This window comes from Alosa alosa, chromosome 11, assembly GCF_017589495.1.
Source record: "Alosa alosa isolate M-15738 ecotype Scorff River chromosome 11, AALO_Geno_1.1, whole genome shotgun sequence".
In the NCBI taxonomy this organism is placed as follows: domain Eukaryota; kingdom Metazoa; phylum Chordata; class Actinopteri; order Clupeiformes; family Clupeidae; genus Alosa; species Alosa alosa.
Window position 1 is genome coordinate 2,962,471 of NC_063199.1, and position 20,430 is coordinate 2,982,900.

General features: G+C 40.9%; 1 protein-coding gene across 1 annotated transcript; it reads left to right on the forward strand.

Moving 5' to 3' along the window:
• The first annotated feature begins 5,596 nt into the window (after nt 1–5,596).
• agbl2 (AGBL carboxypeptidase 2) lies at nt 5,597–20,406 on the forward strand. The gene is given in 23 exon segments (XM_048257750.1): nt 5,597–5,956; nt 6,084–6,147; nt 6,324–6,461; nt 8,157–8,342; nt 8,998–9,105; nt 9,499–9,643; nt 9,732–10,035; nt 10,038–10,373; nt 10,458–10,600; nt 11,855–12,014; nt 12,404–12,530; nt 12,763–12,863; nt 13,099–13,220; nt 13,333–13,399; nt 13,502–13,597; nt 13,684–13,764; nt 14,460–14,505; nt 14,866–15,000; nt 15,188–15,221; nt 15,343–15,557; nt 15,946–16,087; nt 18,028–18,156; nt 19,977–20,406. Coding segments are annotated over 23 exon segments (3,099 nt in total). The 5' UTR covers nt 5,597–5,920; the 3' UTR covers nt 20,161–20,406.
• The last annotated feature ends 24 nt before the right edge of the window (nt 20,407–20,430 follow it).

Genomic DNA, 20,430 nt, shown 5'->3' on the forward strand with positions numbered 1-20,430 from the left:
ACGGAGAGCAACGGAAGGCACCAGCCAATCAAATTACGGTTATAGGCCTACTTCAAGCCATTTGCATACAGGGTACCCGCGGAGTCTTAAAAGTATTACATTTCATTTTCCTAAATTAAGGCCTTAAAAAGTATTGAATTTCACCTCAAAGTCTGGAATTTTTTCATGGAGGTCTTAATTTTTCAAATGATCAGTAGATTTAGTCTAATATCCTCACGTAGCGTAAATCACAAGGATTAAAGTTCTCCGTCGTACGACGGATTTCAAATCAATTTGATTTTAGAAATGTCATATTTGAGATCGATGCAGATCCGTGAGAAAAAAAAAAATAGGGGGTCGGTCTATCACCTTTTCTTTTCCTTTTTTTAAGGCAACTACAAATATTAGGTCCGATGAATGAATGTATGTGATGGTAAATGTTTAAAGACCTAATAGTGTTCTTGAGAACTTTCTGTGTCTCAATCAGAGATCGCTCAAGAAGATACGTCAGCCATGAGTTTCGCTTTGTTTATGTTGTAGCTACACGCTTGTCTCATTGGCCTGGGGCGGTTGCTTAAAAATTTATAGTGACACAATCGAGCCAGCTGATGAGGTTGCCCAATCCGTTTAACTTTTTTGGATATGCTATTGTGAGCTCTATGTGCGAATTTGGAGGCTGTGTTCTTTCCATGCATCAATGTAGACAATTTCTTAGGGGAGGTCATTCATTTTGGGTGTCACCTATGACTTGAACAGATAGCCTGCTATGCCACCCGAAGTACTATTAGTGTTACAGTTTTTAATCAATGCAACTAACATTATGTGTAAAGCGACGCAATATAAACCGTAGCCTATGCCTCCCATCTGTTATGACACGTACAACAATGTTTTTCACAATTTGCGATGGAAGGTTTTGACTCGGCGTGTTAACAGTTCAAGACATTATTATTTTATGTTGAGTAAGGGGTCAGTCGCCTTTATGACGCTTGAGACAGCCTTGTAGCCTATTTTGCTTAGGCCTCACTTTTAATGACAGTAGGTTGTGAGCGATGTTGACAAAAATAACCATGCAATTAAAATAGTCAACTTAAAACTTTGCTATTATAGCACAAAACCATAACCAGTAGGCCTACCAGAACCTCGTGATATTAGCGTCATGATTTGTGTACGCTTATCTATGGCTGACCGCTTTTATGCTTAAGTAGGCTAATGCGATGTTCTTTCATAGCTTAAACACGACCTGTCCCTCACCATATCGCAACCTCTTGTCAACCTTATACAATCTGTTGCTGAAGACAAAAGCGCCCTCTCCAGATTGTCGTTATCAGATGCGCAGACCTCCTGCATGAGCACACAGTATTGCTGCTCATTGGAAAACTGAGTTATCTGTAAAACTCAAAATTACCATGTTTTCATTAAATGCGGATGAGGCAACAAATGGAAATATGAACAATATCTAGACTGTTCTGATTCGTTACTTTGATGAGGAAATGTGAAGTCTTGCAAACTTGATTTTATAGATTTTACTTGGTGTTGAATTGCATTTCAATACCAATACTTTTGCAATACTTTTGGCCTGAAGTAATTAAATAAGAGTGTAAGTTAAAGCCTTGGGGTGGGGTATGTGGTGGCAGGGTGGTGGGTGAAAAACCGTGACTGTGTGTATATATGTATTTCATGTCTGTGAGGCTTGTATGGTATGTGAAAACAAATTTCCTATGTAAGGACAAATAAACTAACTAACTAACTAGCCTTGCTACAATATTGCTGCAGTAGAAAAGAACAGCAATGGCTAATCAGCAATGGTCAGGGATGGTATTGAAATATTGTTTTGTTCATCAGGAAAACTCAATCTCAATCAAGAACACTCTCAAATCGCCTTATTCACATGGTGGCCATTGGCGGCTAAAACGAGGCTACAGGGTACACAAATCATAGGATTGTTATGTTCTATGCATTCACCTGTAGGTGGCATTAATTATATAGTAACTTAAGAGTACCCTGTAGCCTCGTTTTGGTGTTTATTTGGTGCTTTACTTTGCTGTTTGCATCTTTTTGTACATTAAAAACCAATAGGTCGCGACCGCATAAAAAAGGTGCTATCTCTATAGGTAGATATGAACAACGTATGACTTATGGCCTGAAAAAAGTTTTTTTTTTTCACTTTAATCCCTGAAATCAACTAGGTTCTATTCCGTGTAAATTTGTCCATGAAGCAGGACATTGTCACATTACTACCGCGACAAATCTTTGCGTTGCCACTGCACTGCTGTAATGTTCATGTTGGCATGTTCAAACACTTGTAAATAGTAATTATTTGAGGTTTAATCTTACCTTTGATATTATTTATTCTATCCGAATGTGTGCGATGTAGGTATTAAATTTCATCTGAAGTGGTATTAAAAAGGTCTTAAGTCTTAAATTTAGGTCTGACAATTCTGGGGGTACCCTGTGCATAGTAGGCACAGTACACACCCTTGACCGTCGGGAACACCCACTGGCATGCGGTGACTGAACGCAACTGTGTGTAAGCACCGTTAGTGCTTGAAATCTATACTAGGTTTGACCTAAAGTTGGATCCAATGTTAATGGCGAGCAGTCGATATTTCGAGGGAAAGATGCCAGGCGGAGTTGTTACGGTAGCCAGTGGTACTGGTACAGAGCTGCGCAATGAGTAAACCTCTCCGCCGATGCCTTGTAGGGCCCTGTGAATTCAGCGTGAATCTTTTTCCCTTTTTCTAGACATTAGAAATGTTCTAGACATTACTTGCTGTATGTGTGAACTATGTGGGCACTTTTCCCAACCTCATAGCTGTGAGGCTTATTAAGCCAACCAGTGGTCGTTCTTACCAGCTCATGTTTACATACATTTAAGTGAAATATTTAAATTGTGTGACGCATTCTACCCATAACAAACTAACATTATTTTTCATATTTTAAATGTGGCATAGCAGCTATTGTGCCACAAAATGACAGAAGAAAATCCATGGCCCATAGTGCTATGTTAGTAGTTAGCCCTAGTTTTGTTTACCATCTTGCGGGCAACGTCTGTCCTTGTTTTGCCATTTTCAGTTGCAAATATTCAGAGCATGATGTAATTTATGATCTGTTTATAAATATTGCTAATGTTGTCAAACAGTTGAGCATCTATATTGAACATGATAACGCATTTTGGGCACTTGTCAGGCATCTTTTTTCGGGCAGAACTATGCTTGCGCAAGGCTTCACGGCATCAAGTTCGTTCCAGCTACAAGATCACAACAGATAATTGGCACGATGTATTCACACCATACCCCATGATTGGCATGATGTATTCACATGGCGGCGGAATATGTGTAGACGACTGCCTGTTTGCGTTAGGAACTAACCCCATACATTTCTGGGAGATTCTTTGAGTGCTGTCTCCATTAGAAAGTCTCTGCTCTTATCTTGTCTCTGAGTCTGGCACACTGCTAAGGTTTTGGTTGAAGACACACCTATGTATTGTATGCTTTAGTCTTATTTGTGCCTCATACTCCCATAGTTATAGGTCAACCTAAGAAAATAGTGTCTTAACTTCCCCAGTTCTCCCTTACTAGAGCTAAATGCTACTGAGAAGATAGGATGATTATGCTGTATTAAAGTTAGACATCACAGTAATTTGTTTGTAGACAAAGAAAAGCAAGACTAAGATGCCATCCTTAGTGAAGAAGTGGCAGAACATCCAGAAAGAGCTTGATGAGGAGGAGAAGAGCAGCTCTAGTGATGAAGACCGTGACCAGTTGAACAGCCGGCGCATTGAAGAGTGGAAGCACCAGCAACTCCTCACGTATGCATTTTCCCGCCTTTATTACCATAGAGAGAGATTCAGATAATGGAAATGGAATTACAATGTGGCATTGTGGCAAAGTGGCACTTGGTTGTGGTGGCTGAATGACTAATTTCATGTTCAACTGGCATGTTCAATTTTGCAGGGGGAAGGCAGAGAAAAACGCTAACTTTGAGGTCCTACCCGACGACTGGAGGGAACGCCTGCTGAAGAAAAGGAAAATGATGCAGAGTTTGTAAAACTGAAAGCCAGATCAAATTGCTCACATACTTGTACTAATAATCAGTGGACTCTTTCTGTGGCCTGCTCAAGTCACCCAACGTATCTTAAGGATATGCCTGAAGAAATCTGAATGTTCAGTTTACTGTATATAACTGTTTAGTGTCCATCAGGCATTAGAGCCCTATTCAAGTTACTTATGGCTCCTAGTCTTTTATGCAGTTGGTATGCCATACTCATGAAGCAATTGATTATTTTTTTCTACAGGGTTCCATTACCTTTTACACATACACACACACACACACTCCACATTGGTTTGAAGTAATATCTCTTTGGTGATATGATATTACTTTTATTAGTACAACTATGACGTTAAAGGTAAACGAGGACCAGTTTAGCACTCACTATTGCTACATGCAGTGATTTCTCGTCAATTACAATAGTACATTAACAAGCTTTGTCTGGAAATCATAACTGTTTTCACAGATATATCACGTAATTCCATTATCCACTTTCAAATGAACAAAATGTATCAAGCAACTTCTATATGTGCCAATGCCTGCTGGAACCATTTTTTTTCTGTCCATTTCCACCTTATAACACCAAGACCGCAAAGGATGTTATTTTAGTGGACACTGACATTGTATGTCTCACATTATACTCTATTTACAGTAAGATAACTTGTGTTATTAAAAATGCCAAGAAACATTTTTTAATGTGTAAATAACGATAAAGTTTTTGCCACTTCTGTTAACCTTATGTGCATTGTATTTATTTTTAAGATGGGGCACCTAGAGTGATGCATTTGAGATTTTGCTAAATAATTTTTTGGAATAAACTTGTTCTTGAGGAGGCAATAAGAAATGTGTGTGCATGATGTAATGCATTAACATGCTGGTAAAATTCTGAATTTGCCCACCTTCACTCAAAATATTGCCTTTTATTGATTGAGGACCGTGTAGGGGCCAACCTGACATGAAAGGGCAGATTATTCCACAGTTGTAGGGCTACAGCTGCAAAAGTGTGATTTCCTCGATATTTGAAATTAGTTTTGGGGATAGTTAGGTGGGGGCTTGACCTTTCAAAGATGTAAGTTAATTGTAAGATTCTTAGGTTAATCCTATAATGTACTGGGAGCCAGTGAAGGGAGGCTTGAATGGGTTCATGCATTTGCAAGAAAGCAAAGGAGAAAAGCTAGATTTGATCAGAGGTTATTTGTTTGGCAAATGCTAGATCCCTGTCCATGATCACACCCAAGTTCTTTAGGGCTTGATATAAGGACTCTGGCAGCAAAAAATCCATATGAGGGGCATTACAGGTATAGGTCATTATTATTAGCTACATGCATTAACATTGCAAGAAGTCATGCATGATTATAAACCCTTAGTTTCTGTGCTGTGAAGGGCAATTGAGTAAGTACAGCTTTTTCCAATACCTTCCAAGGTTTGAGGGATTATTAACATTGGGACTTATTCCCATCGTGCTTTCAGTAGTTCTTAAAAATCTAGAGAGGGGGCGCTTGTAATTGCATAGACCACGTGACTTGACCATGGTTGCTTAGCAACGTACTGTGTTCAGGCAAGATTTTGATTCTGTTGAGGTGAACTGAGGGGTAGATTCTAGACGTTCAATCTGGTAGCAACTTTAAAATTAAAACAACGGAGTTGGTAGTATCCAGTAAACTTCATATTTGGACTATTGAAGGCACCTTAAATGCGGAAGCTTAGAGTTTTGGAACTCAGACAATGCTGCATCGCCATAGCAAGCTAAAGTTATCAACCTTTTTTCAATGGTACCCAAAGTTAACGTTAAAGAGTTGAGTTGGCTTTAGGACATTTGGGTCATGCAAAAGTTGTTAGCTGCTAATTTGCAACAGATCGTCCGTCAGGTATAACTTTACCTTTGCAAACGAGGATGAATCCCGCGTCGGAACCGGATTCTTCAATGCAGGTGGGTCTAATTTACGTTTAAACAAGATAATTTCGAAACTATGTGGACCCATTATAGTATAGTCTATAATGCTTTCACAATACAAAATGCTTGACAATTATAACAATGCAGTTCTTGTCTGATCTAGACCTCTGATGATGCATACGACAAATTCATTTTACGACACCTTCAGCACTACGGTCTGTTTACCGGTAGGCATGAGGCATTATTATATCTCTAACTTTAAGGTTACATGGCTAGACCTAGTCGGATGTGAATTCTCTGTATTGCATGTTGCACCTCTCATTTGGTTTTAGTGGGGGGTCTGTTGCAGCCTGTATGTGTATCTTATGTTTTCTCAGCATTTTAATTTCTTCATTCTCTTCAGGTAGGGTTACCTGTCCTCCTCAGACCAGTGCTCCATCCTATGACAGATGGGCAGTTAGTCAAGACTGTCAGTCTGACACCCATTCAACTGACAGCCCGGACTCCAATTCAGGGGATGAACTAGATACAGAAAAAACATGTGAGGGCTTTAATTGATCGACCTGTTAGTGGCCTTTTTTGGATCCATGGGATGAGGATGTGTCCATTCCATTTGTGTGTTTTGATGTTAAATTATGTTGGCTTAATGTTACATTGGCCTTTCTACATCAGGGGTCTCAAACACCCGGCCCGCGACGTATGTCAAAATAATAATGTAATCCGGCCCTTGAGACTTTTTAATTGCGACAAACAACGATACTGATTAAAATAGACGATAAGTACGGTGACAAATCTCATTTGTACTCTGCTCCACTATGTGCTAGACATCCAGAGCTTCATTCAAACCCAAAATCGCTGACAAAAGTCTTCAGGAAATACAACACAAAGAAACACAAAGACGTGCATTTGTAATGACGCGGAAGCGATGCAGGCCATAGTGTTGCAGAAATTTAAGCAGAAATAGGCCTACACCAAATGTTGAAAAACGTTTACGTGTGATGAAGTCTTAGGTAGGCTATGTTAGGAGGAGTATCCTTTTAGAGATTATGATCGATCGTCTATTGAATGGAGGTGCGTCTGCGTGTATACTGTACGACGGTGTCCACTAAGCATACCATGCTTATTTCGACCCTCTGCCCAACATAGCTTGGAGGTTGCAGTGGTAATCGTGATGATAGTGTCCGTAATGGACGTGGTACAGACAGCAGGGCTAGTAGACATAGGGCTCTAAACTACAAAGTCACCCGCAATATGATGCGAACTTCTGGGTACTCAGATTACCCGCGATAGGAACTGATTTGACCAGAATACTTTATTGTAGGCCTTGTGGTTTAGAAACCATATACATCTTAGGTGTTGGTATACATCGTAGGTGTTTTCCTGTTAATTTGTTATGTGGGTAATATAAAAAAAGGAAAGTAAACCTGCTCAAATATGTTCATCCAGTATTTACTGAAAGGTGCATAATTTGAGGTGCTTGCCATCCAGTGGCAAATTAGATGGGTAAATTTACCCCCTTCATAAACTTTTGTTTTACTCAAAGATTTTTACATTTACAGTAGGACTTTATCTCTGACCACTTTCAAGCCATGGCCTTTTGAAATTTTGATATAAAAATCCAATGGTGTTGCTTTCTTAACCCTGACGCCTATAGTTTGCCAGGTTTAAAAAAGTTATGAGAGGAAAATATTTTTATTTGGTATGAAACACACTCATACCTGTTTTTATGCTTTTCATTTGTTTTATAATTTGTATTAATATTTAGTTTACCATTATTTTATTTATAAGCTAAGGTTGCTAGCACAGGTGTCTAAAACTAGATAAAAACACTTGCACTTTCTGTTTGCAGTTTTGTGTGGTATTTGAAAAAAAGAACATTGCATTTTCAGAAATAGCCGGACCTCCAATCAGATGACGTTGGCAGAATTGGCCCCCAGCTCATTTGAGTTTGAGACCCCTGATCTACATACTGTGAAATTACTGCTCAGTCTAGAAATGAGTAGTTTATATTAGTGTCGATTTGCTAGTCTTTCACTGGCGGGCTGGGGACCCTGTTGCCAGTTCTTTGTCAAATGTGTCTGGTTGTGGATATCAAAATGATTTAGTCTTTTAGAGGTTGCTGATTACCTTTACAGGATGATCATTTTATGTCAGCATTTTAAGCTAATTAGTATGTTACGTGTTACCTTACTTTGACCGACTATTTTACGCATGTTCTGTGTTGCATCTTTGCTAGTCCCCTTGCGTCTGCCCAAGACTCTCAGGACTAGGCAGCTGCTGATTGATTTTGATGGGGGTCGCCCCATTCCTCGTCTCCGGGAGCCTCGTGATCTCTTCGCCATTCCATCCTGCTCCAGTCCATTTCAGGGTGTGCGCTGGCCTGTTGAGTGTGAAGTCACTGTTGGACACATCTACCACACAGGTAGGCTACTGATATGAATTGATACTTAAGGGAAGTCCGTAACAAAATGAAAAAGGATTGACATTAATCAGTAAGTCTGTCAGCAAGTCAAGCTGTCAGTTGAACAGCACATTTCATAGACAATGCAATTCATCGCTTTGTCTATTGGAACTCAATATCTGAGGGCTATAGGCAGGCTGTGTCAGAGACTACAGTTATGTCCAATAAATAGCTGCCTCTGAATAGAGCTTTGTTATCCTTAAAACAGGAAGAACATAGTCTGTGTTTTTGTAAGAGTAAACCAAACCAAAAGTCTGCATATTATGGGGTAACTCAATAGAATGCCAAATGAATAAATGTATATTTAAAATCTTGTCATGGATATCCTGGAAAAGTCGTGGCATTTTAAGATCCCTTTTTCAGGACTGAAAAAGTCATGAAATGCTGTAAATTCACAGAATGTGAAGGACAAGCCATGCAATTTAGCATATAGGTCTAATGAGAATGAATGAACGAATGACATTGTACTCTTTTATGGATTTCGATTTCTACTTCGATATTGCTTAGCCTATTGGGGAACCCTGAATATAGTCGATTATGAGGGATAGAGTAGGCATATTTGGAGTGTTCTAATGTGGGTTTCACATGACATTTATAACCATGTTATACTCTGTAGAATGGGACCCACCAAAGGCAGAGCCTTTCTACCAGTGTACTGGTCACGAAAGGACACCAATGACCGTAGGAGAGGAGAAAGGAAATTTAGTTTATTTAATCAATCCAGGTATGATGTTTTATATTCACATTTATCATGATCCACAACATTTACAAATGACATCTGTATTTACCTCAGACACATCCAATGCTGCACCATCTAGCTGACAACATAGGGTTTTTTTTCTGCAAAGGTGGCTTTTGGGAAAACACATCAACCATAGGCTACAAATGGAAACCCTAGTATTTCTACAGTGATGTAAGACATGACTTTGCAGTCATACTTGCAAGTGCAACCTTTCGGGAAAAAAAAAGTTCTTATTTTGTATCTTAGACAAATTTGGACATAAAAGGTGACTAATCGCTCGCAGTATGGAGCCGCCCTGCCTCTCTCATTATAACAAAATGTCCTGGATGATCAGTTTGTCTTGTTTGTGTGAATCCCTGCATGCTGACACTACAGCTACAAAGACGGCTCACTTCACATGCTCCCGTGTGGGAGGCAGCCAGGGCCCTATAAAGGACGTCCACTGTTCCAGCAGCCAGGAGCCTCCCCTGGCCTTTGAGTCCCGCTTTGAGAGTGGCAACCTTCAGAAAGCAGTGCAGGTGTAAGTGTAAGACTTTGCAGTCAGCCAGTTTACACTTGGAAGACAAACAGGACTTAAAATCATAGATCTATTTTGCTTTTTTGTCCAGAGATGTCCATGACTACGAGCTCACACTTCGGCACGATCTCTACACTACTAAGCACACACAGTGGTTCTACTTTCGGGTGCAGAACATGAAAGCTGCCATTACTTACCGCTTCACCATCATCAACCTGCTCAAGTCTAGTAGCCTGTACTGCTCAGGCATGCGTCCACTCCTGTACTCAGAGCAGTCTGCGAGGGAGCATGGCCAAGGATGGACCCGAACAGGGGCCAGCATCAAGTACTACCGCAACAATCGGGAGCAGGATGGCCGACCTCTGTACTCCCTGACCTGGACCTTGGAGTTCCCACATATGAGGGGGACACGTGCTATTTGGCACACTGCTACCCTTATACCTACTCAGACCTCCAGCGCTATTTGTGTAGCGTGATGCGGCAGCCAAGCAAAACGGCCTGCTGCAAGCTGCGGGTGTTGTGCCGTAGCCTGGCAGGAAACCCGGTCTATGTGCTGACCATCACGGCCCCAGGCGGCAGCTTGGGTGAGAGACACGTTAAGCAGGCTGTTGTGGTGACAGCGAGGGTTCACCCAGGAGAGACCAACAGCTCGTGGATAATGCAGGGCTTCCTCGACTTCCTTCTTGGTGACTCTCCTGATGCCTGTTTGCTTCGAGAGATGTTTGTCTTCAAGGTGAGAAAAGCAATGTTCATTTTGCCGAGCAATAAATGAATATTCACATGTTCATGGTGATCAGTGTGCCTCTGTGTGTTAAAGGTAGTGCCCATGCTCAACCCTGATGGAGTGGTGGTGGGGAACTACCGCTGCTCACTGGCTGGCCGTGACCTCAACCGCAACTATCGCACACTGCTGCAGGAGTCCTTCCCCTGTGTTTGGCATACTCGCAATATGGTGAAAAGGTGAATGGACAGCTGTGGTAGAAAACAAACAGCTTACGATGTCGAAGATTGTGCTTTTACCTGACACTGAAGACAGCTGGTTGTAGGGTTTTAGATAGTGGGATGATTGAGTGGTTTAGGAGCTGCTGCCTATTGTTTAGGGCTGGGACAACGCTTCGACTTAATCGATTACTTCGACGCAAAAAATACGTCGACGCAAAATATGTGCGTCGATTTGTCAGACCCAAAACGCGTGCTGACAAATATTTTGAATTTTACACCTTCAGTGTTTCCCATACGTTGACTAATCTGTGGTGGGGCGCCACGAACTCAAAACCGGTAGTCACACATTGATGTTCTATATTGTACTATTTAAATTAAAGATAAGATAAAATCCTTTCATTGAGCTGCACTTTTTACGCACGCAGCCTTTCCCTGCCCCGCCCGCTCTCTCGTAACGAGCCCGCTGCCCCTCCTCTGCATGTGCATTTAACACAAAATATTCACGATTGTTGAAGGATTGTTGTTGCCACGAAGAGCTGGCTAAATTGATATTAAATCCGCTTAGCATCATGACCATGCTGTGCAAATTTGTTCAAAACTGCTGCAGTCAAGTTAACTCTGCTAAGGTCTTAAGTATTAACATAGTACATTGAGGAGACTAAACTTAGTTAAGTTATGCAATCAAGCAGTATCTCAAAGCTAACGTTAGAATACTGTTTTGATGTTGAGTTTAGCATGCTTACTTACAGCTGCTTGTCAATTTCGTTACTCAGGGCTCATTTTATTGACTCTGACACTGAATGTTTGCAAAATCCCGATGTAAATGGAAAAGTATTTTCCAAGACTCAAAAGTGCTTGTCCCAAGGAGAAGTACAAACCGTTATTTGAACTAACTAGGCCACATTATGAATTGCATCCACAAATCAGCAGCCTTTTAACTGCGTTAGTGTTACACGAACGTCTTAAAGTGACAGGCACTCAATTAGACCTATACACTACTGAACTTTATTGAATGCTACCTCTGACTAAGAATGCATTACTTTGCACTTGCAATAGTCTTTTATTTTGGAAGAGCAATAAACATATATTGCAATGTTAAGGAATTCATGTTTTTTTCATTCAGATATATAAATCAACATGTATAAATTGCTATTAGTCAATTAATAGGGAGATAATCGATAATCAAATCGAAATCAAATCGGACTGGGTTTATGTTTTGTGTATAGAGGATTTGACTAGGCTTTTAACTTGAGTTGTTCCTCTGATCCCCAGGCTGCTGTCAGAAAGAGAAGTTGTACTGTACTGTGACCTTCATGGACACAGCAGGAAAAACAATGTCTTCATGTATGGCTGTGACAGTAGGAGCAGTAGCTCAGTAAACCTCCAGGAAAGGGTCTTCCCTCTGATGATGAGCAAGAATGCTCATGACAAGGTGAAACATAAACATGCTAGAATGTGTGCTCCTGCTGTTTACTTTGTGTTTATGAGTTCATAAGATACAGGGCCTTAATATAAACTCTGGGAAAAGTGCAAAGTCAGTTTATGGGCAAAGTTCCTGTGCATGAAGTAATGGCACCATGTGAGACAGCTTTTAGCTGACCCACTACTGTTTCTGCTTAGGACCTTTCTCATGATATTACATTTGTAAATAGATTTTGCATAGTTATTAAGCAAGCAAGCAAGCTTTAGTTAGACTTTAGACTTTAGACCCAGAATTCAAATTAAGGCCCACTGTGTTGCATAGTTCAAGTACTACAGATATTATTGATTTACATGCTGATGTTGGATCTTGGTGAAATTGTGCTTCTTTTGTTCCCCTAGTTCTCTTTCAGGAGTTGTAAGTTTAAAGTTCAGAAAAGCAAAGAAGGCACTGGCCGCATTGTCATGTGGAAGCTTGGAATTAGAAACAGCTATACCATGGAGTCAACCTTTGGTGGCTCCACACTTGGTAGGGTGTCACTAACTTCTACTATTAAATACTATTCTCATTCCTTTTGTATCTTCTAATGTTCTTTTTAGCATTGAAGCCCTCCGTTAGCTTCAGTAGTGGGATGTAGGCTACACTGTAGTAGGGTGGTTAAGGGTTCACCAGCTATCATGTCATCATTATCATGTTTTTTTCACAGTTAGGAGGACCATAAGAAGAAGTCTTCCTACTGATAGTTATGGTCTGTTTGCAGGTAATAGGACAGGTACACATTTCACCACTCAAGACCTGAAGTCAATAGGGTATTACCTTTGCGACACACTGTTGGACTACTGTGACCCAGATACAACCAAGGTAGCCAAGTTTATGCACTATATTAAACCGTATGTGCGTTATTATGAGCTTGTCTATAGATGTGTCACATTTTAACATTGTGCCTTCGGTAGAAACCTGTTTAACCAGTTATATACTGGTATATGTTTGTTTTTGGCTGGTTTGTGAATCAATGAGTTTGTTTTGTTCATCTTTGAATTAGTAAGACAGTAATTATAGAAGGAACAGCTTTAGAAGTATTTTTTATTTTTCTCAGACAAACCAGTGTCTAGCTGAGCTGAGTGCCTTGCTGAGGCTGGAGATCAGAAGGAGGCTTGGTCAGGATTTGGACTCCAGCTTATCCCTTGGTGGTGTCTCAGTCTCTGACATTGAATCTAGGTAATCATCTAGATTTACCTCAAAAGAAAATCCCTTACACACTTAGAAGTTATGTTGATCAATAAATGATCAGGCACATGAATCAGACTGAAATTGGATTGTCTTTCTGCAGCACCAGCGGCTCTAACAGTTCAGAGTCAGATGGCCCCCCAGTTCACCTAATGAATACCCCAGACCAGGTATGTAGTGCCTTTTTTCTAAACTATTATTTCTTCTGGTTGCAAGCAGCATTTCAGTACTAACACTACTAGGTTTTTTCTCTGTGTTCAAATCAAATCCAGCCACAGAAAAGGCACCTCCGAAGTCGTAAGGAAAGAGATCGGCTGCATCACAGTCTAGGACGCAAGACGATATCTAAGGCTGTCCAAAAAAACACAGTAATCAGAAACTATTCACACCAACATACTCAGTACAACTATTCTACATTTATCAGGACTAAATGAACAATACTCATTTTGTACAGGAATCTCCACCCTGCAGTGTGCCTGTGAAAAAGGCTCAGGATACTTTGGCCATGGTGAAAGAGACAGAAACCAGACAGATGGTAGGGGAAGTGTGATTTGTTATGTTTGTCTGACCAACTACCCAGATAACAAAATCAGATTGGCAGATAGTGGACCGCTGGTGGTATGCCACTTGTGGTCTGCCATTGGACCACCATCTCTTAAATTTAACTTGTCATAAATATTAGGAAAAGTAAATCAAATGATATATGGAGTATAACTGAACAAATTAAAAATATTTTAGACCATTAGTGGCAAAATATTTGGCAATTTGTCTGCAACCCGCCAGCAGACCACCAGAGAACTGATAAAATGCCAGCGGTCCGCCAGCCTCTTGCTATCTGGGTACTGCTTCAGTGATATGTGTTAAACCATGTGCAGAATGATGCAGATACAACTTATACTTCTCCAAATATAAAACATCATAATTATTTGTGGTTATCAACAGTATGCAGAAGCATTTACACCACACTGCACCATTTGTGCTCACCGTGGTCTTCGCTTGAGATGTGCAGCACAACAGAGCGGAAGTGCATGGATCCCTCACCATGTCAATGTAGCTGACCACAGTAGTGGCCAGGGGCATGCACAGTCCTTTTCTGATCTCTCAAGTGTTGGTGTATAAGAATAGTGCAGAGACCTTCAAGGAAGAATAGAAATGTTTTTGATTGGTGATTGTATGACTTTCCTCTCAAGTGATTTTGAGTGGCACTTGAAAACATCAACTCTGTTGCAGGAGGCTGAGACAACACACGACTTGTGCAGAGGTGGAGCAACTGGGGGTACTGATGTATTTACATGTTGAGAATTTTGAGAAATTGGTACATATTGTATTGAACTTATGGGCCCTAATTTAAAAGGTAGGCAAAGTGCGACAACAAAGTTCTCATGCAAGAACTATAAATATAATTTTGCATGTGGCAGCATTGCAACAGACTCATCACCATTCACACGTTAAAGTCTTACCCATGGTGTTAAAGTTGCAAGTTGATTTTGCCTTTTTATAAAATTAACTTTAGTTAGATTGAAGACTTCGCACGTTGCCCATTATTTAAATAAGGGCCCATAGGTGTATTTGACAAATCCACATAACTAACGTTAAAAGAATGTTTTTGGTTTATCATTGGTCCACAAACGAGTAGATGAGGCTGCGCCCTCTGTCCCACGTCGCCCAGTCAGCGTTGGTGCTGTAAAGCAGTCTGGAGTTAAGGACAGGCAGTTACAGTCAATGCATCTGTCTGCCATGACGCTCTGCCCCCGAGTTAAAGCCCACCAAGGTCAGATTTTAGAATATTTTATTCTCTTCCAGCACTCAAGTGACTCAAGTCAAATTTGCTTTTTTGGTTGTCATTGTGTATCAGTTAAATTTGTGCCACAGTTGATGCATACATGTTTTATGTAAATTATTGTTACAGTTTACAGTACAATTGTATTGTTACAGTTACTGTATTCTACCCCCTTCAGGAAAGCCTCGACATTATACTCTCCCAGCACATAGGTAAGTAGATGTGGTTTTATTGTTAGCATATGGGACAGATATGTAGACACAAATGCACTTCACTGTTTGAGATACTTGTTACCAGTTTCTGGATTTGAATGTTTGTGTGTGACCGTCTCAGGGTGGTCCCAGAGAGCATGCCCAGCAGCTGGCTGGGGACCTGCAGGTCGGTTTGTTTCTACTTGGCCAGATCTCAGCGCCAGATACCTCCCTGCAATAAACACAGGACTGTAGCCAAAGTCTCCATCAGATACTACTTACCTGAGTCAGGACCAGCCATCAACTCCATCCGTCAGAGGGGAAAACACGGGACAGGTCAAGAAAATGATACTATGGGTGAGCATTAATGTGTACTTTACAGTACAAGATACCGCTAGCTTGATGATAAAGTACTTAAAGTGTAAACCTGTATAAATATATAAATATGAGTATAGAAATTAGTGACATCCTCTCTAATAACATAATCTATGTTAACCCTAATTTTCAGTTTGTGTAAATCTGTAACATTTTTGTGCCTGGTCAGTGGCAAAAACTAGTGGTATACTTAGACATTTCCCCATGTGCTCTCTTAGCCTTCCCGAGGTTGACAGTTTCAGTGTTCTAACTTAATGCCAGACCAGTATTGTCTGTTAGTGTCTCTAGCAAAAATGTAGGCACAAAAAGTAATTTACAACCAGGGCCCAAGTTCAAAATACTAGACATCTCCTTAAATGTTTCCTTACAGGTCTCTCCCAGTCTACGACTGTGAAGAATGGTGACAAAGACTTAAATATGACAAAGACCCATGAAGCTGCCAGCAGTAAACCTAAAATATGCAGCAGCACTTTCCTTCCTGATTTGCACTGCATGGACATTTATGGTAAAAGGTACATCTCACTACCTCCGTCAAGGAGATCATGTTTTCGGTTTGATTTGCCTGTTTGTCAACAAGATTGCACACACTGGGCCATTTTTCCATTTCATTTGGTGAACAAGCCTGGATGACACCAGAGGTGCATTCAAATTCATCAAACAGTGACGAACATTTGTGCTGAATATGTTTTCTCTGAACAGTTTTTTTTTAACAATTTGTTACATTCCATTGTAACAGTAACACTTTGTCCAGCTGACGTCCAGCTCCACTGTATATTCATGGAAAACTACCTTCTCAAACTGTTTGCAAGTGTTCACCGAGAACTCAAGGCAAACTGTTTTCAAACGTTCGCCTATGTTTATAAGTATGTACTGTATGTAATTAGAACGCACCTCAGACTGCTCAATTGACATTGCTTACAGGTTTGTCCGGGTTCTCTGAGGCTATGAAGAAACATGAGCCAAGGAACCCAGGAAACACCCGATGTTCTGGAAACGTTTCCTAAAAGTACCCTGAAGGTCACACAAAAATACACCTTTAGAAGACGTTCTGGGAACGTCCTCTAAAGGTATTGTGTAGCCTTCAGAGAACGTTCCCAGAATGTTCTCTAAAGGTATAGTTTTGTGCAACTGTCAGGGAACCTTTTGGGAACGTTCCCTGAAGGATTAATTAAGGTCGAACTTTTGTATAATCGTTGGAGTAGATCTATCATCGTGTCATACGGAACTGATTTTGCCTAACGTGCCTGTGTGAGAGAGAGAGAGAGAGACTCGTCGTGGGGGTTGCCTGACAACAATAATTATGTTAGCTCGACCCAAAGGTTCAACCAAAGATAGGCGAGCATTATACTTTTAGCTCTCTGTCTGGTTTGACAATGGATTCACTAAAGCACCGGAGCTGTGCTGATTTGGAAGCGTCTTTCATGTTGAGGTTACAACACTCCATTATTTAGCTTTAGGCCTTTTAGGCCTATTAGTTCCCAGCATGCATTTATTGTTTTGATTTTATGGTTGAAACAGTTTAGCCTTCTCTTGCTGGTGTTTTGAACAATAACATGACTGCATATGCCCATTGAAAATGGTTTAGTTAGGCTAGTTTATTGTGAAGAAAGACACCATAAACGTGAAAGTACTAGGTATAACCTGGTATAAATATCCAGCTGATTCTTTGCCTTTTTAACTTAGAGGGGGGATGCAGTTATCGCTATCACTGGCATGAGGTAAGCACCTCAAGCACCTGTCACTCACAAATAGCAGGAAAAATATTAATAATAAATCAATGACAATTAGATTTCATATATGCACTTAGTCTCTCTCCTATCGTAGGCTGATATAGGCCATCTCTCAAATGAAATCATGCTCAGTAGACTTTTCAAGGAACGTTCTGGCACTGTCAAGAAAACTTTTCTGAATGACCTTGAGGGAAAGTTAGCAGCGAACGTTGCCGCATCCTTCAGCGAACGTCTGCGAAACGTCCCCCGAGATGAAAATTGTTTGCTGGGTAGAACCCATTACATTTTGAGGAATCTCCACAAATTATTTTTCAGTCTTGGCAAGTGCAGTGCAATTTTACATTAACATTGCGAGATGGGGAATTTGCCCCTTGGAGGTCTGCACTCACCGAGTGTCCTTTTAGCTGCATTTTGTTTTGAGCGCTTTATCACTAATTTAAGCTTAGTCCTAGATACAGTCATAGTTTGAGAAACATTTAGCCAATTTTGAGAGCAGTTAATTTGTGAAATTGGGGCAGCTATGGAATAACTTTTTTCCCCCATGGTAACCACACGCAAATTGTCAACATTAAAATAGTCATAGAACATTAGAATGTAGCATTTGTTTTCTCTGCTAGTGTTTAACTTTGCTCTTCCATATATGCCCCATTGGGGAAGTAAAACTAATTTGTCTCCCCATGTTTTTGTAACTTTTATCTTTCTCCGAACACTGTCTCTTTCAGCCATGGTCAACCGCCAGGTGACCAGGCAGGATTGGGTATGATCAAGCTGGACACAGGAAAATTAACAGAACTGAGGGGAAGCATCGGTCAGAACATTCCAAGGATGGTCCCAGCACCATCTGAGAAAAGGTACTGTCGGAGAGCTTCCTATTCATCTGTCTGTGAATAGAGCCCTAATTTGAACACACACTGAAACTGAAACCTGGCCATTGTGCTCATGTTCTTATCCAGTTACAGGGATGATACAAATATCACAAAAGAAACCCAGCTCACTATTTGGCTAAAAACAACTCTTCCATACATGATTAAAGCAGGGAGAGTCCAGTTACTCCACTGTCAGCCATGCAGAATGACCTTGAGTCATCGTGAATTGAGGCTTGTGTATACAGTAATCAGTGTGTATAGTGTAGTTATGGGAAGTACAATTACAACCGCCAAACATTTCAGAGACAAATGATAAAGGGTTAGACTTAATAGACTGGCTCTGTCCTTCTGTCAGTTCATTTTCTCACTGAGATCACAGTCTGGAACGCCTATTCATAGTAGATAGATAGATAGATAGATAGATAGATAGATAGATACTTTATTGATCCCCAAGGGGAAATTCAAGGTCCCATCATTTATGTTTGGGCCTTTTTTGGGCCTGCAATCGCTGATACAACCTTTAAATGTTGTATCAGCGATTTCAAGCCCAAAAAAAGCCCAAACATAAATGATCACATTCATCTAATCTTTCCAAACGATCCGCTAGCAGTCTGCCCCATAAGCAGGCCATCAAAAAACGCGTCTCTGTAGGCAGCCTAGGCTCCAAGATCTGTACACAAAAACAATTGCTACCAACAAGGGTTGGCAACCACTCAAAGGCAAAATAAAGTGTTTCGACCAATAACCGACGAGATGCACGTTTAGCGGAGTTTTAATTCGATGGGAGGGAGGGGGAGGGAGTAGCGAGCTAGCTCTGTTTTGTTTGAACATCAACAGAAGTGACGTATCCCCGCTATCGCTGATACAACCTTTAAGACACCACACACAACATACACTACAGCTGATGCTGCTGATCTGTGTCGGAGAGGCAGTTCTTCAGTCTGACGAACTGTGGCCGCTCTGTCAGGTAGTCTGCAATCCAGGATACCAGGTGAGCATCCACACCCATCTACAGAAGCTTGTCATCCAGTCTGAGGGGTTGGATGCTGTTAAAAGCACTTGAGAAGTCAAAGGACATGATTCTCACAGCACTTTTCCCCTTGTCCAGGGGAGAATGTGTCCTGTGTAGGAGATATGTGACCGCATCGTCCACGCCCACTTTCTCCTGGTATGCAAACTGTAGCGGGTCTAGTGAATGGCGTACCTGAGGTCTGAGTATCCCCAAAACCAGTCGCTCCATGGTCTTCATCACGTCTGATGTTAAGAGCGACCGGCCTGAAGTCATTGAGCTCACTTGGGTGTGGCTTCTAGGGGACGGGGATGAGACATGATGTCTTCCAGTGTTGGGACTCTTCCGAGACGGAGACACAGGTTGAAGATGTGCTTCAGTGGCTCCCTCAGTTCAGCAGCACAGACCCTAAGCAGCCTTGGACACAGTAGTAGCATACACTCAGTCACCAGGATAGACCAATCAGCGACCAGTGAGGATGCCATTGCAGTGAACAGTTCACACATTCAAATCAGTGGCGGCAGTGTTAGAGCTAGACAAATCAATAGAACAGTAATAGAAAGGCCAGCAAACATCAAAGAACAAGAATGTGTAAATGTATACATTAAAAGTTAAATACATTGTTTCCTTACTGCCAATGTGGGTTATCATCAGCTTGCAAGGTGTTAAGTAGGAAGGAACATTTGGAATCCCAGACTGATCAAAATGTTTGGTTAGGCTGGTCCAATGATTTCAAACCCAACTTCTTTTTCTTGCAATAAAGTAAGCAAATCATAAGTGTCATTTCTTTACACAGGTTTACCTTAAGACCTCTGGCAGATGACCATAAGACATGTCTGTTATCGCAGGTGACTCTACAGGTCTCTTCCCCTGACACATCTGCAGAGTGTGACATACCCTATAAACCGGACAAAAACGGAGAACAGCCACTTCCTAAGGAACTTTTTGCAGCACAGATAGACAAAGTTGTTAAGTACTGAGTTGATGATCAAGTTTGCCAGCATGGTCTATCTTCAGTGTACATCTCAGTCCTACTGGTACTTTAGGTAAGGGTGGCACAGATGCATGTGTGTTGGTATTGCCTTTACCCAGACACAAATTGGAGCAGGTAGATTTTATTTTATTTTATAATTTGGGTAAATGCACATTTGTATATACATACTAATGCACAATTAGTATTAGTAATACACAGGACTTGTTTGTTGAGGTATGCAGTAGACTATACTTAATTTTTGTTAATAAACACACAA